Raw genomic sequence first — 14,570 nt, forward strand, 5'->3', positions numbered from 1 at the left:
AATTACCTATAATTTAACATAATTACAACCATCACTGTTTCTTGATTTAACTCCACGTTGGTTTGGACCTCCACAACTATATTTTTAACACACACACATCTCAATTCTTCTTGTGTCCAGTAGTTCTGATTTGGTTTTTCAGTACAGTTGTTAGTGTGCTTACATTCTTTAATGCTCACAAGTGCTTGTTCTCTCTCTCTCTCTCTCTCTCTCTCTCTCTCTCTCTCTCTCTCTCTCTCTCTCTCTCTCTCTCTCTTTATCTGTCTGATTTATTGTTGTGTTCCATTTTACTAAAGATCTGATTCTGGGGTAAAAAAAAAAAAAAAGCCCTCACATTGCTTGTGTGTGTGGGCATGTCTGCAAGTGTGTGAGACAGCACATGAGAGGTTGTTTATGTTTATATATGTTGTGTGTGAGATGAGGAGATTTTGTGTGTGTGTGTGTGTGTGTGTGTGTGTGTGTGTGTGTGTGTGTGTGTGTGTGAGAGCGACATGCTCCTCATGCTGTGTTCAAGTAACACTGTGTTTGATAGTCTGGGTGGTCCCCACTAATGCTTTCCAACACCACCACCAAAGAACTGTAGAAGATGCATAAATAAAACTATCACATCATCTCCTTTTAGCATCCAGCGACCCCCAGCCTGATTGACCCCGGACTGGCTTAGGAGGGCGGTTTCCATGACCCTGACTCTGACCCTGACTTCTGCTCAATCCAAACGCACTGCAAGCAAGTGAAACAGGTGCACCTGTGCTATTTAATCATCATTTTAAAAATAAATAAATAAATAATAATAATAACTATTCTAATACCTCTAAATATGTGCACCTGTTCTATTTAATCATCATTAAAATAATAATAATAACTATTCTAATACCTCTAAATATGTGTACCTGTTCTATTTAATCATTAAAATAATAATAATAATAATAATAATAATAATAATAATAACTATTCTAATACCTCTAAATATGTGTACCTGTTCTATTTAATCATTAAAATAATAATAATAATAATAATAATAATAATAATAACTATTCTAATACCTCTAAATATGTGCACCTGTTCTATTCAATCATCATTAAAATAATAATAATAACTATTCTAATACCTCTAAATATGTGTACCTGTTCTATTTAATCATTAAAATAATAATAATAATAATAATAATAATAATAATAATAATAATAATAATAACTATTCTAATACCTCTAAATATGTGCACCTGTTCTATTTAATCATCATTAAAATAATAATAATAATAATAATAATAATAATAATAATATTATTATTATTATTATTATTAACTATTCTAATACCTCTAAATATGTGCACCTGTTCTATTTAATCATCATTTAAAAAAATAAAAAATAAAAACAAATAATAATACAAATAATACCTCTAACACCTCTAACACACACTTCTAATTTCTCCAGCATATTCAGTTTCAAATCATTTCTTACTTTCTTTCGTTTTCCATACCATCCCTAAGTTTCAACCTCACTGTGTTTACCTGGGCTGTGGTCCTCTGGGCTGAAGCTCTTTCTCAGTTAGTGGTGTCTGGTGAAAGGCTCCAGGCGTGAGTGGGGAGTGCATGCGTCTGTCAGGGACTGTGGCTGTCCACACTAGTGTCCCGCAGTCAAGCCATTTACAGAGTCACATCTAGACGTGTTTTAACTGTGCTGAGTCAGAGATCGCCAAACCCCAACCGTGGCCACTTCTCATTTAGTGTTTCACTTAGTTTCAGCAGTTTCTGTGTAATTTAATGTGTGATTTACAATACAAAATGGCACTAAATTGCACTTTCAGCAATGAATGGGGGGGGGACTCCAGCCCATGTGTGCTGTTTATCACAGCTGAGAACGTGTGCATCGGTCAGCGGGGAGAGTCAAGTGTTTATCACAGCTGAGAACATGTGCATCGGTCGGCGGGGGAGAGTCAAGTGTTTATCACAGCTGAGAACGTGTGCATCGGTCGGCGGGGGAGACTCAAGTGTTGTTTATCACAGGGGTAAATCTGATGATGTGTGCCAGTGTGGGAATGATGAAGGAAACATAAGGTATCACACACACACACACACACACACACACACTTGCATGCAGACATGCACATGCTACAGACCCTCACACACAAACAGTAACTGCCTGTCATTCGCACCGTTTCCAGTTTGAACATGTGTGTGTGAAACGTATCCCACAATGCCATGGAGACTGGGTGTGGGGAGTTTTGGCTATCAAAAGCATCAGTGAACATTTATGTTGTGTTGATGGCTGGAAATAGTATCCATATATAAGTCTAGAACTGAACAGCTTTTCACCCAAGCAGGTGTGTGTGTGAGCAGGGAACTCGGCACACCGTGCTGCATTCCAGCGCTCCAGGAGCAGAGCCGAGCATCCTAGCTCTGCCAAAGCTCTCGGGCTGCTGGATGGAGTCTTTACTGGGATTAAGGTTTGAATCCCAGCTGTAGCAGACACGATGCAAAGCTCTTCATTGCTGAAAAGTTCATGTTTTTGTGATTACAGATCCACACCTAAATCTAGGCCTTACTACAGCCTTACAGGCAGGAACCGGCCCCTCAGGCTATGTGGATGCTAGTCCTGTTGGGCAGGATGGTGTGGCTTTGCTGTGCTGTTTGTCTCGTGGTTACTCCAGTGCCTCGGGCACCTCTGAGTGTGCCATTCGCACGTTTGCAATCACACAGCCAAACCATAACGTCAACAACAGTGTCAGGAGGCTGCCTGCGATACTGCCTAAGCTGACATTTAACACACTTTCTGTTTTCAAAGCTAAATCATGTCCTTGGGACAGCTAGGATTTAAACTGTCAAATTTCAAACTCCACACTGCAGTTACTCGTCGGAAAAGAACCTAAAACCTTAAACTATGCCTCAACTTTTTAGACCTCAGGTAGCCACTCCCTCTAGCAGGAGGAGACTTTGGTACACTATGACGATGCATTTTTATGGACTGGCCGTGACACGTTGCTTGTGTTGAAGCTGTTAGCCAAACCTTAGCACGGATGTTAATGTAGTTGAACGGAGATATTGTAGATAAACTCTGGAAGGCAGTAGTGGTGGGATCTGAAATCTCTTCCTGTGAATCAGAGCCAGAAGATTAATGTGAAAAAATGTGAATTGGCTTTCGTGAAAGCAGTGTAGCATGTGCCAGTCACGTTAGCGTTTGGCTCCAGTAAAGAGCACACTGATGTACAATAGATCCTCCCTGATCTGACAGGCCTATCTGAGGGATAGAGGTTTATAGGAAATTGAGAGAGAGAGAGACTGTGTGCGTGATGGGTGAAAATACTACAGCCAAAGTAATTTGTCACAGTAATTTGCATTTCTAAACTGGACTTGCTCTGGGCTGGATCAGCAAGTTTGGCAGTGCTATGATGTGATCGGGTGTCCCATTTGTTATGGAGATTCAACTGATATAAACAGACACTTCTTCACTCTGATCAGTCCTGCTATACACCAGACCATGTGAGTTCACTCGTCTTAAACGCATTCAACAATGTCTTGTTCTGTCAAAGTAGCAGTGGGTGTACAATAACTCTGGCCCACTTTCTGTATCTCTTAATATCGACTCTGGTCAAATATTGGAACTAGTTAAGTCACAGCTCCCTCTGGTGGATGCTTTGGTAGTGTACTAGTCAAGTCAAATTTATTTATACAGTGCTTTTACAACATCCATCCATCCATCCATATGTCCGAGTCCAAGCCCCCAGTGAGAGAGCCAAGGGCAACAGTGGCAAAGAAAAACTAAAGTTCTCTAAGGTACTGTGGGGCAAGACCATTCAGTGCTTTGTAGGTAATTAGAAGTATTTTATACTCAGTACAAAATTTTCCTGGGAGCCAATGTAAAGTAGCTAAGATAGGAGTGATATGATCAAAATCTTCTAGTAAGAACTCTGGCTGATGCGATCTGAACTAGCTGGAGCTTGTTTAAGCACATAATGGTACAGTCAGGTAGTATGCTTTACAGTAGTCCAATCTGGAAGTAGTAAATGCATGGACTAGCTTTTCTGCATCATGTGAAGAGAGCATGTTCCTAATCTTTGAAATGTTCCTGAAGTGGAGAAAGGCGGTCCTAGAAATATTGTTTACATGAGCTTCGAATGAGACACTGGGATCCATAATAACTCCATAATCTTTAACAGTTAGAAAAGATGTGATTGGGAGACCATTGAGGCTCATTGAGTAATTAGAGAGTGAGGACCTCGCTGTCTCTGAGCCTAATAGAAGCACCTCTGTTTTGTCAGGATTAGCGTAGCAGAGGAAACTAGCAGTGTTTGCTTATAGTGTCACCTAGAGGTAGCATATATAAAGCAAAGGCCCTAGAACAGATCCTTGTGGGACACCATAGTTAACCTTGTATGGTGAAAAGTCTCCATTTATTTTGACGAACTGGTAAATGATCCAAAAACATTTTTGAGTCTGTTTAATAAATTATTGTATTCTATGGTGTCAAATGCTCCGCTGAGGTCAAGCAATATAAGCAAAATGCTGCCTGAAAGACTTCATGTATCTGGTTCTGATTCAGGTATGAGCTTAGCTGCTGAGCTACAGCTTTTTCTAGGATCTTGGAAATCAATGGAAGGTTTGAGATCGGCCTGTAGTTTGACAGCTGATGTGTCGAGGTTAGATTTTTTAATAAGTGGTCTGATTACTGCTAATTTGAATGATTTAGGAACGTAGCCAAGGTTCAAGGAGGAGTTTGTTAAATTTAGTAAAGGTTCAGTTACTTCAGGTAGGATTTCCTTAAAGTGTGTGGGCAGTGACTCTAGTAAGCAAGTGGGGGATTTTGAGTGTGAGATCAAAGGTATAAGTTCTGGCTCTTGGATCGGTGTAAAGGATTCTAGAGTTGTTTTTGGCTTGGTTGTTCTGATCTCTACCTGCCCGATGTCATGTTAATAATCTGAATGTTATCTCTAATGTGCTTAATGTTCTCATTAAAGAAATTCATGAACTCATTACTACTGTATAGTAATGGGAACCCCAGACACAGATGATGAGTCTGGGAGATTTGCAATAAATCTCGATGCAGCGGTTGAAGCGATCTGTTGTAGATGTAGCTACTCTCTCATTACACATGAGAGAGAGAGAGAGAGGGAGAGAGAGGAAAGATTTTCTGATACGAGTATGAGAATGTGTGTGTGTGTGTGTTTGTACATACGTGCATCTGTGCAGATATGGGTTCCAACAGCTTGAAATGCGTTTACATACCCACAGACTGAGGAAAAAGAGAGGCTGTATTTTTATATATATATGAGAGAGAGAGAGAGAGAGAGAGAGAGTTATTGTATTAATTTAGTTACAGTTCTGCTTAGAACAAAAAGTCTTTTTGACTATCTTTGGGAAGTGAATTATAGTTAAAAATTAACACGTAAATGGGTTTAATATCACAGAGCTTTGACTACTCTGTGTATGAGAAAAGGTCTGCCTATCTATCTATCAGGAAACGGACTGGTGAGAACTACACTAATACAGCAAAACCACTGAAGGCATTTTTCTTCCTCTTACATATTACCATGGTAACATGTTCAGCAGCAAAGGTTTCTTAGCGTCTTTGAATGCTGACAGTCCACTCAATTGTACTATCACTGTCCACTCAACTGGTGTTACATTCAATATCAGTGTAGCATTCAGATACAGAACTCTCTGCTAAACCTACTTCCTGGACTAAGCCACACTCTGCTGGGTGCACCACTCTGAGGGGTGCAGCACTCTGAGAGGTGCACCACTCTGATGGGTGAAGCACTCTGATGGTTTGCTTGACCAAACCTTGTGAAGTCCTGCTGAAAATTGTTGTCAGATTCCTGAGACTCCAGTGATAACTGAAACTATATCTGGATGTTTAATCTCTTCAGATGTTTAATCTAGTTAGATGCTCTCGGATCTTCGTTGTACTGATTGTATTTTCCTCCTGGTCTGTTTTATTTATGGATTTGTTTGGAATTTCTCTCCTAATTCCCTTTTGTTATCTGAAGAAGAATTATTAGCATTATGAAGATGATGTCAGTGTTTTATGCCTTTGTGGGGAAGTGCGGATAAGCAGACAAGATGTGGGTTAAAGGACATGCGTGTACACACACACACACACACACAAACTTCAGTAAAGGACTAGAGCACTGAGCATCCAGAGGAATCAGTGATGCTCTGAGACGTGTAGATTCACATGCTACATGCTACATGCACGACACGTATCATACACGTGTTGTGGGGCATCTGCACATGTTCCAGAGTGCATATCTGAATCTCTGAGAATGTACAATGGCTTAAGCATATGGACATGAGCATGTGTGTGTGAAATTTTGTATGAATTTATGCAAGCTTGTATTCTCTCCGAAAATGTGTGTGTTTGTGGTGTAGATGTGTGTTTTGATGTGTCTGTGGTCTGAAGTGACTAATACCCAACATCTCATCATTTCCTGTGTAACTTTTACATGTTATTACACCCAGATGTTTGTTTAATGTCGGCTCACTGCAGCATTGTGGTTCCTCTCTGCGGGCCCTGTCATGCTGTGGAAACTGCAGGTGATTCCTATAGATGCTTATTATTTAACAGTCTTTAAAACACAAGGTCTTTACAGGGTTTTTTACATGGATTACAGCTCGTGAATGGGTAACTTCACACTCTCACACACCCCTGAGCCAGCTTGTGAATGGATCGCTAAATGTTAATAACATTTTATTAGTATGAAATCTATAGACGTTAAACAGCTTTTTCGTATATAAGGGGGTGTGTATGAAAAATATTTTTACTGTATATTAAAGGGGCCATAATTGTGTAAAAAACATAAAACTTTGTAAAAATATTTTATAACCAACTCCTGATATTTTACAGATCTTTTGCACATGGGTATGGATTTTTTGTAAGTGAATTTTGCCGTAATGAGTACAGGGCTTTGTGGTCTGGGAACTTTTCCATCCTGCATGCCCTCAATCTGTGTGTGTGTGTGTGTGTGTGTGTGTGTGTGTGTGTGTGTGTGTGTGTGTGTGGTTCTGAGGTGCAGGGGTTCTGTGACACATCCGAGCAGAGCAGACTACATCAGGCCTGACACAGACCTGCTGTTCTTAGTCTTGTTCAAAGCCAGATCCTCAGAGCACACACACGCACACATTTCAGCTACTATATTTAGATTAAATGGGTCTTATGTAAAGAAAAGCGTTCAGACGGAGCAGGACGCCCGCAAAAACACGCATGTCTGTGCGTTTTATTTGCCTTCTTTAACACACCACGTTCAGCCTGATATGAACTAAAGAGCCAAGCCTGGAGTACTACGGCCTGGTTTCAGTAGTTACTCAGCATCAGTCCACCTGGTTTCAGTAGATACTTGAGACCACACTGCATTAGTTGATCTTTGTTAACTGTTTCATGCTATCATTATTGTTAATAATGGGATACAAGATGTACTATATGGAATCAATCCTGATATGTTCTCAGACATTACACCACCACACTACGTGTATGAGGTGATGTGCAGGTCATTTTTTCCTATAAACATCACTGCTGTCTCATATTTGTGGCAAAGTTCAGAGACCCAGTAATTCCTGACACCAAAAACCACATGAGGTCAAGGGATGGAGACAGAAGAGATATGAAATGAGAAATGAAACTAGACAAACTCTGACTCCTCTGTTAGGCAGGTTCTTCAAAAGAAGAGAAAACAATGTCAGTCAACACTGTCACTGCACATGACAAGCCAGTCTTGATCCCCAAACATTGTACAAGGACCTCCAGCTCCTTTTAGTGGAAGAACCAGTGCTGGAGCCAGACCTCCTTCCAGAAGGTGTGTGATTACACTCAGACGCTCTTATCTAGAATGAGGTGTGCTTGTTTTTTCACTATGGTGCTATACTTGCTTGCTGGGAATCAAACCCTTGACACTGGTGTTCAGCTCCTGTTAGTGTACGTTACCACAGCTGCTCCCATGACCTCCGGTGCAGCTGTGAAGGTTTTGCACTGTAGTGCCAGCAATGGTAAGCTACAGCTTGTAGTCTGTTGTGGAAGATATTTGTAGTCCATTGAGGAAGATGCTTGTCCATTGTAGAAAATACTTAATTGTTCTTGCTAACACCAGCAAACCAGGCAAGAGAAAACATTTGATTTTACAGTTGATCTGCTAAGTCACATGGCATAACTGATCATACTGTGGTGGTCAGACTGGGAAAATGACCCATGGCCCAGAGGACATGGAAAACAGTTTTCTAAATTTCTCTGTTCATGAGAGAATATTTCTGTCGTGTTGCCATATCATATTGCTATTACTGATGCAATACATCTGACATCTTTTTTGCCTTTGGGAAAAAGATTTAGAACAATTGTTAGCCTGGAACCCATCAAACCAGTCTGGCAGGGGCCGCAGACTGAGAGAGGGGAACTGGGCTGTATGCAGGGGATTGTCGCTGTGGTGGGATTCCCGCTTCAGGCCTACACTTCCTTCCTGAGTAGGACCACAAGTGTGTTGTCTTTAACAAGCATTCTCTTAAGAACAGCTGCAGGGTTGCAACGTGTTCATCCCTGCAGTGAGAGCATCAGTAAAACAGAGAATTATGGGAAAATTTAATGACTCCCATGTCACACACACACACAATGGCCTGAGCAGACGTTTTAGTGTTTTCTGTTTGCACTTTTTTTGCCTTTTGTTATATTTATGGGTTTTATGCATTTAAAAAACAAAATCATTTCTACTAAGTGGCACACAAATGCTAAAACTAAAGCCATTTCTAGAGGCAGGAGAGGTACTACTAATGTCCAATACCCTGATTCATCCTAGGATGAAGACTGGATGACGGTGGTGTTACTGATGGTGATGGGCATCTACAGATGGACATTTATGGAGGGGCACTGTGGCAGCATATAAGATTCACTGTGCAGCCAGTGCACGCACACACACACTCTCTCACTCAGACACACAGTCCCAGGGTAATCTGGAGTAATCCTGCTCTACTGGCTGTTGTGTAGCAACGCAGGTCTACTCCACATGAGTTGTGGGTGGCGTCTAGTCTGACCTGACTACTGCTGGTAGTGTGTGATCGCTGGTGGAGGTGAAGTACGACAAGAGAAGGTGAACTGCACCCTTGTGGAGCTACATAGACATGGCATAGGGGTTCTTGGTCAGAGTTAGTCACTCTCTCTCTAAGGCCATGACACTGCCCAGTGCAACATGTTGAATTTTGCCCCTCAACCACAAGTGCTGTTGGGGGGAGGGGTGGGGGTGGGGGGGTTAGGGATGACCCTAACTTTCTGGAATTATTCCCAAGCCTACGTTTCCAGACCTGACCTTCTCCCACACGGACCACGGGCTTGGAGCCAACCTGGCCAGAATCCCGGAGAGTCGGACAGCGTTTCTTTCTCTCTCTTCCGTTTGCCTTTGCCTCAGGACACAGAATGAAGTAAAACTCCGTTGTGACGGTGTGTATTATAATGCGTGCTGTACAAACAACGTTGATTAGACCTCAGATTCCTTTTGGGTTCAATTGCATTTCAGTGCATGCGGAGTTTCAGTTTAATTTTGCATGAAGAGGAAATTGCTTTTATTTGATAACATGGCTGATAAATTTTGCCGGCTTTCCTGACCTTAACAATTGTCTCTTAGCTAACATAGTTAGCTGCTTTAAGATGCTTTACTTTCACAACAGATTTTGCACGAAATGTCAAGGAACTAAAAGGGATTGCTGAAGCTGTGCGTTTCTTGTATACAGAGCCCGTTTCTCTTTCTCACACACACGCACGCACGCGCCGCGTCCGCCATCTCGCCGCCGTTTCCTGTCGCAGGACTGCATGTCTCCTCGAGGGGGCCCCCATGAGACATCGCCGTGCTTCACCGATCGGACCGACAACTTTTCCGCTGTGCGGTTCAACTCGCTTTGTTGTTCATGATTTAATTTTAGGTTGTTCAAAACTAAAATGAGTTTGTTTCCATACAGTCCGACAGAGAGCGGGTTCTGAAACGGGCATACAGGGAAGGCGACGTTTTTGCAAAGCAAAACAAAGAAACATAAAACGACAAGCAAGTAAAAGTTCTTGTCTGTGGCGTAGTGTGTCCAGGACTCACAGCAGCGGGCGGTGGCTGCGCTCGACGCGCGCCATTGGCTCGCTCGGCTGTCACTCACACTCCGCCGTCCTCGCGAGGTCCGATAAAGGCCGAAGCGCGGATCTGTCAGCTCGCGCGGCGGCTGCGCGTGCGTGGACCGTTTTAAAACTCGCGACCACCGGCGACCGATTACTCGCGTCAGTGGTTCGCGCGCGTGTTACGTTCGGAGTCGCGTTTTGTTGCGCTTGACCCAAGCGCACGAGCAGATGACGCCGCGTTATCCACGTTAACTTTTATTCCCCGCTGTAGTTTTGTGGGGTTTTTTTTTTTTATTTTTTTTTTACACGGAACAGCCTAAGTCGAGAGTCCAAGAGGAAACGCGAGCCGCTCGTTATTAGCGGAGGCGTGTCCCACTGACGGAGCTGAAAACGGCTCCGTGCAGTCGCCCGTGGCACTCTGATCCTCACGGCCCAGGAGAGCCGCGAGACCCTCACCGCTCAGCCGACTTGCAACTTTTTTTGTTGTTGTTGTTTTTGCACGCGCGCTGAACGCGCAGACGCGAGCTTTTGCGCACAGAGCCCGCGGCGTTCCAGCCTCGCGTGTCGATGCATTTGTCAAACTTCCAATAGATTGTTTCATTTGTTTGGCATCTGCTGCAGACAAAATGTAACCATGTCACGCTCAGATGGGGCTGTAGGCATCCACCTCTAATCAGCATGGGAGACGTTCTGTATCACGGCAACGGCGGGACCAGCACGGACGGGACCGCCACCAGCGTGTTGAACTGGGAGCAGGTTCAGCGCCTGGACAGCATAATGACGGCGTCCATACCGATACACGGGAAATGGAACTTTCCCACCTTGGAAATGAAGCCCCGGGACATTGTGAAAGTGGTACGGTGTCGCATGGAAGAACGGAAAATCCACGTCCGCGAGGTCCGTTTAAACGGCTCCGCCGCGAGCCACGTTGTGCACGAGGACAGCGGTTTGGGGTACAAGGACCTCGACCTGATATTTTGCGCGGACCTGCGAGGCGAACTGGAGTTCCAGATGGTGAAAGACATCGTTCTCCACTCACTTCTGGACTTCCTGCCTGAAGGCGTGAACAAGGAGAAGATAACGCCGCTTACTTTAAAGGTAGTTTCGCCGCTTAGGTGCAAAGTTGCACTGACGCAGCCTAACCGCTGCTTTTATCCGCCTGTGCGTCCACGCGTCAGCTAAACGGTATTTTCACAGCTGGTACTTCAGTGTGCATAGCAGGGCACGCGCCGCTTATGAAGGGTTCCCCCGGGTGCAGACCGCGTCTCTCTAAACCGGTTCACCTGCGATCCGCTTTCACCTCGTGCTCCTCATTGACCACAGAGGACAGTTTTCATGTGAGCAAATGAAGGCAGATGGAGTTGCGGTTTGGGGGCGCCTCGCGTGGCTATCGGCAAAGATGCAAAGTGCCCGCGCGCAGACAGCTATCTGGAGAGCGTGCTTTCTGTTCCCGTGCTCCCGTGAACATTCCCATTCATTAGTAATGCCGTCAGAAAATGCGTGTATGGAATTAATGACCTTTCTTTAAGTTAGATGCGTGCCAGCCACCTGTCTAGATCACAGATCGGACGTTAGTGGACATAGCTGTGAAAAACTGACCACAGATCGGACGTTGGTGGACTTGGCTGTGAAAAACTGACCACAGATCGGACGTTAGTGGACATAGCTGTGAAAAACTGATCACAGATCGGACGCTAGTAGACATAGCTGTGAAAAGGTTTGCCAGTGTATTACATTGGAGTAGATTCTGCCTGCAAAAGTAACTATAGCAAAGTTAAAAAAGGGATAAAGTGAACAAACACAAATAGTTCTCTCTCCCTCCCTCCCTTTCTCTCTTGTTTTTATTCCTCTATCTCTGTCTATCCCTGCCTCCCTTTCTTCTGTCTCTCTCATATATATAAATGAATGTGTGTGTGTGTGTGTGTGTGTGTGTGTGTGTGTGTGTGTGTGTGTGTTTTTACATTTATTTATTTATTTTTTGAATAGCATTAGAGTACTTGTACTCCAGTATAGCCAAAGCATCAGAAATATGGTTTGGATAAAATGATGTGACCTTAGTTGTAATGATGAGGGTAAATTGAGGAAACATGTACAAGTAAAACATTCAATAATAATAATAATAATAAAGATTACTAAAATTAATCTACGTGTCTCTCTCTCTCTCTCTCTCCGCTAGGAAGCATATGTACAGAAGATGGTGAAGGTTTGCAGTGACACAGATCGCTGGAGTCTCATCTCTCTGTCCAACAACAGCGGGAAGAACGTGGAGCTGAAGTTCGTGGGCTCCCTGCGTCGCCAGTTCCAGTTCAGTGTCGACTCCTTCCAGATCCGCCTGGACTCCCTGCTGCTCTTCTACGCGTGCTCGGAGAACGCCATGACGGCCGCCTTCCACCCGTCGGTGGAGGCCGAGAGCGTGTACGGCGACTTCGCCGAGGCCCTGGAGCACCTGCAGCGCCGCCTGATCCGCACGCGGCGGCCTGAGGAGATCCGCGGTGGCGGGCTCCTGAAGTACTGCCACCTGCTGGTGCGCGGCTTCCGCGCGGCCTCCCCGTCCGAGATGAAGGTGCTGCAGCGCTACATGTGCTCGCGCTTCTTCATCGACTTCCCGGACGTGTTGGAGCAGCGGCGGAAGCTGGAGTCGTACCTGGCCAGCCACCTGGTGGGCCTGGAGGAGCGCAAGTATGATTACCTGAGCACGCTGCACCGCGTGGTGAGCGAGAGCACCGTGTGCCTGATGGGGCGTGAGCGGCGCCAGGCGCTGGGACTCATCACCGCGCTGGCCGTGCGCGTGCTGGCCGAGCAGAACGCAGTCCTGGACGCTGCTGCCGTCACCTGCTACTACCAGCCCGCGCCCTACGTCGCCGACGGCGACTTCAGCAACTACTACGTAGCACAGGTACAGCCCTTCTACGGCCACGGCTCCGCCCACGCCGCCTCCCGCTGGCTGCCGTGCAACTGAGCCCGAAGCCCCGCCCACGCCGCCCTGAGCCCAACCAATGACGTTGCGGCGGGTCGTGAGTGACTGACGTGCCTTTTTGTTTCCGGATTTTTAGAGTTGCCGGAATTTCTTTTTCTTTTTTTTTTTTTTCTTTCCCGTGTAGAAAATACAGAGGAGAAGACACGAGCTCACCGAGTGCAGATGAACGACGAAACGAGGAGGAGGAGGAGGAGGAGGAGGAAGAGGTGACTCACCAGCATGGCTTCCACTAGCTACAGCCTGAAAGCTGTGAACAGACTCTGACCTCATTCCATATGAGAGAGGGATGAATGTGAGGAATAGAATGAGATCCAGACGTGTAAACGTTGCTCTTCTGAAAGGTAGACATGATGGACGACAACGTGAAGACACGCAGTGATTCAGAGACTCAAAGTCAGACCAGAACTGGTTTACCAACCAAAGATTTTTCTCAGCAGCTAGTTGACGAGACGCTGTACTGTGTGTCAGAAATGTTTGACAATCAACCACCCCAGTGCCTGCAACAGTGCAAATACCGCAGACTTGGAGAGCAACCCACCAAATTTATGCGCACGTGTGTGTGGTAACGAGGCTGTACAGGCTAAGCTCTGATTCCGACTCTCACTCCAGTGCCATAAGAGTTGTGTGGGAGCAGCAAGACGGGTGTGTATGCGCACAGGAAGCCCACTTCAGCAAGGTCTCCAGAGCAGAGCGACCAGCAGGGCGCCAGCCCTGCACCACAGGGGTGCGAAGTCTCCCTAACGCAGCTCATCAGTCTGAGCAAGATCAGGAAGAGCTCACAGCGCCCCACATCAGCAGAAATCATCACAAGCGGCTCTGCTATTGGCTAATTTGAGAGTGAAAGTGTGGGAAACAATTGTGGATTGTACATACGCCACCTGTAACCATTTGTCTCATTTTTGTACTGATTCTTTATTTGTGTACACGTTGCTCCAGTGATCAGGTCATCTCCATGACTGTGTTTTCATATGCTGTGAAAGGTACAGGTGTTCCTGAGCATTCGTTGTGTCTTTACGTCATCATCCGAGTGGTTCGGAAAAGGATGTTTGTTTAGCTTTTGGTAATTTTCTTAATGCACAGAAAAGTATAATATGTTTATACACGTTTGCAGACTGTATTTTTGTCGGTGTGTGTGTGTTTGGCTTGTGTATGTCCAGGGTCCTCTCTAAATGGAGTGTGTGTGTGGGTGGGTGTATGTGTGTGGTTGTAGATGCTGTCTGGGCTTCATATCTGTGCTCCTGAGACCCTCCATCTTGTACAGAATGGTGTAATTTGAACATGACTGTCATTAAAGTGAGAAAACGATCGCTTGTCTCTGGAGTCGTCACTGAACGTGAGTCTGGCCTTGGGGACGTGAGCTAGTGGTCCCATGTGAGCCGCTCATCCCGCGTGAGCTGCTCATCTTGGGTGTGTCTCGCGTCCCGCGCAAGCCTCTTATCCCGCGTGTGCCACACATCCCATGTGTCTTTTCTTAGGCTGACCTGTCCGTGTGGTCATACTAGCCAGAGGGTGGCTGCTTC

At 45.1% G+C, this 14,570-nt stretch overlaps 1 protein-coding gene across 2 annotated transcripts; it reads left to right on the plus strand.

Moving 5' to 3' along the window:
- The first annotated feature begins 9,322 nt into the window (after positions 1 to 9,322).
- On the plus strand, positions 9,323 to 14,357 carry tent5ab (terminal nucleotidyltransferase 5Ab). 2 transcript variants are annotated; one of them, XM_027031211.2, is made up of 3 exons: positions 9,323 to 9,413; positions 10,695 to 11,171; positions 12,250 to 14,357. In XM_027031211.2, the coding sequence occupies exons 2-3, from the start codon at positions 10,752 to 10,754 to the stop codon at positions 13,030 to 13,032; spliced, it is 1,203 nt and encodes a 400-aa protein (XP_026887012.2). In that variant the 5' UTR covers positions 9,323 to 9,413; positions 10,695 to 10,751; the 3' UTR covers positions 13,033 to 14,357. The 2 variants fall into 2 exon arrangements, with proteins under 2 accessions (XP_026887012.2, XP_035377568.1); XM_035521675.1 differs by lacking the exon at positions 9,323 to 9,413 and having other exon boundaries at positions 9,427 to 11,171; positions 12,250 to 12,969; positions 13,175 to 14,357.
- The last annotated feature ends 213 nt before the right edge of the window (positions 14,358 to 14,570 follow it).

Source organism: Electrophorus electricus, chromosome 22, assembly GCF_013358815.1.
Source record: "Electrophorus electricus isolate fEleEle1 chromosome 22, fEleEle1.pri, whole genome shotgun sequence".
NCBI classification, from domain to species: Eukaryota; Metazoa; Chordata; class Actinopteri; order Gymnotiformes; family Gymnotidae; genus Electrophorus; species Electrophorus electricus.

What these genes read in the sequence shown, in the direction of transcription:
- tent5ab (XM_027031211.2), top strand. Translation starts at nt 10,752, where the DNA reads ATGGGAGACGTTCTGTATCACGGCAACGGCGGGACCAGCACGGACGGG. An exon ending in TAACGCCGCTTACTTTAAAG is followed by an intron (nt 11,172 to 12,249) that starts GTAGTTTCGCCG and finishes TCTCTCCGCTAG; the next exon opens with GAAGCATATGTACAGAAGAT.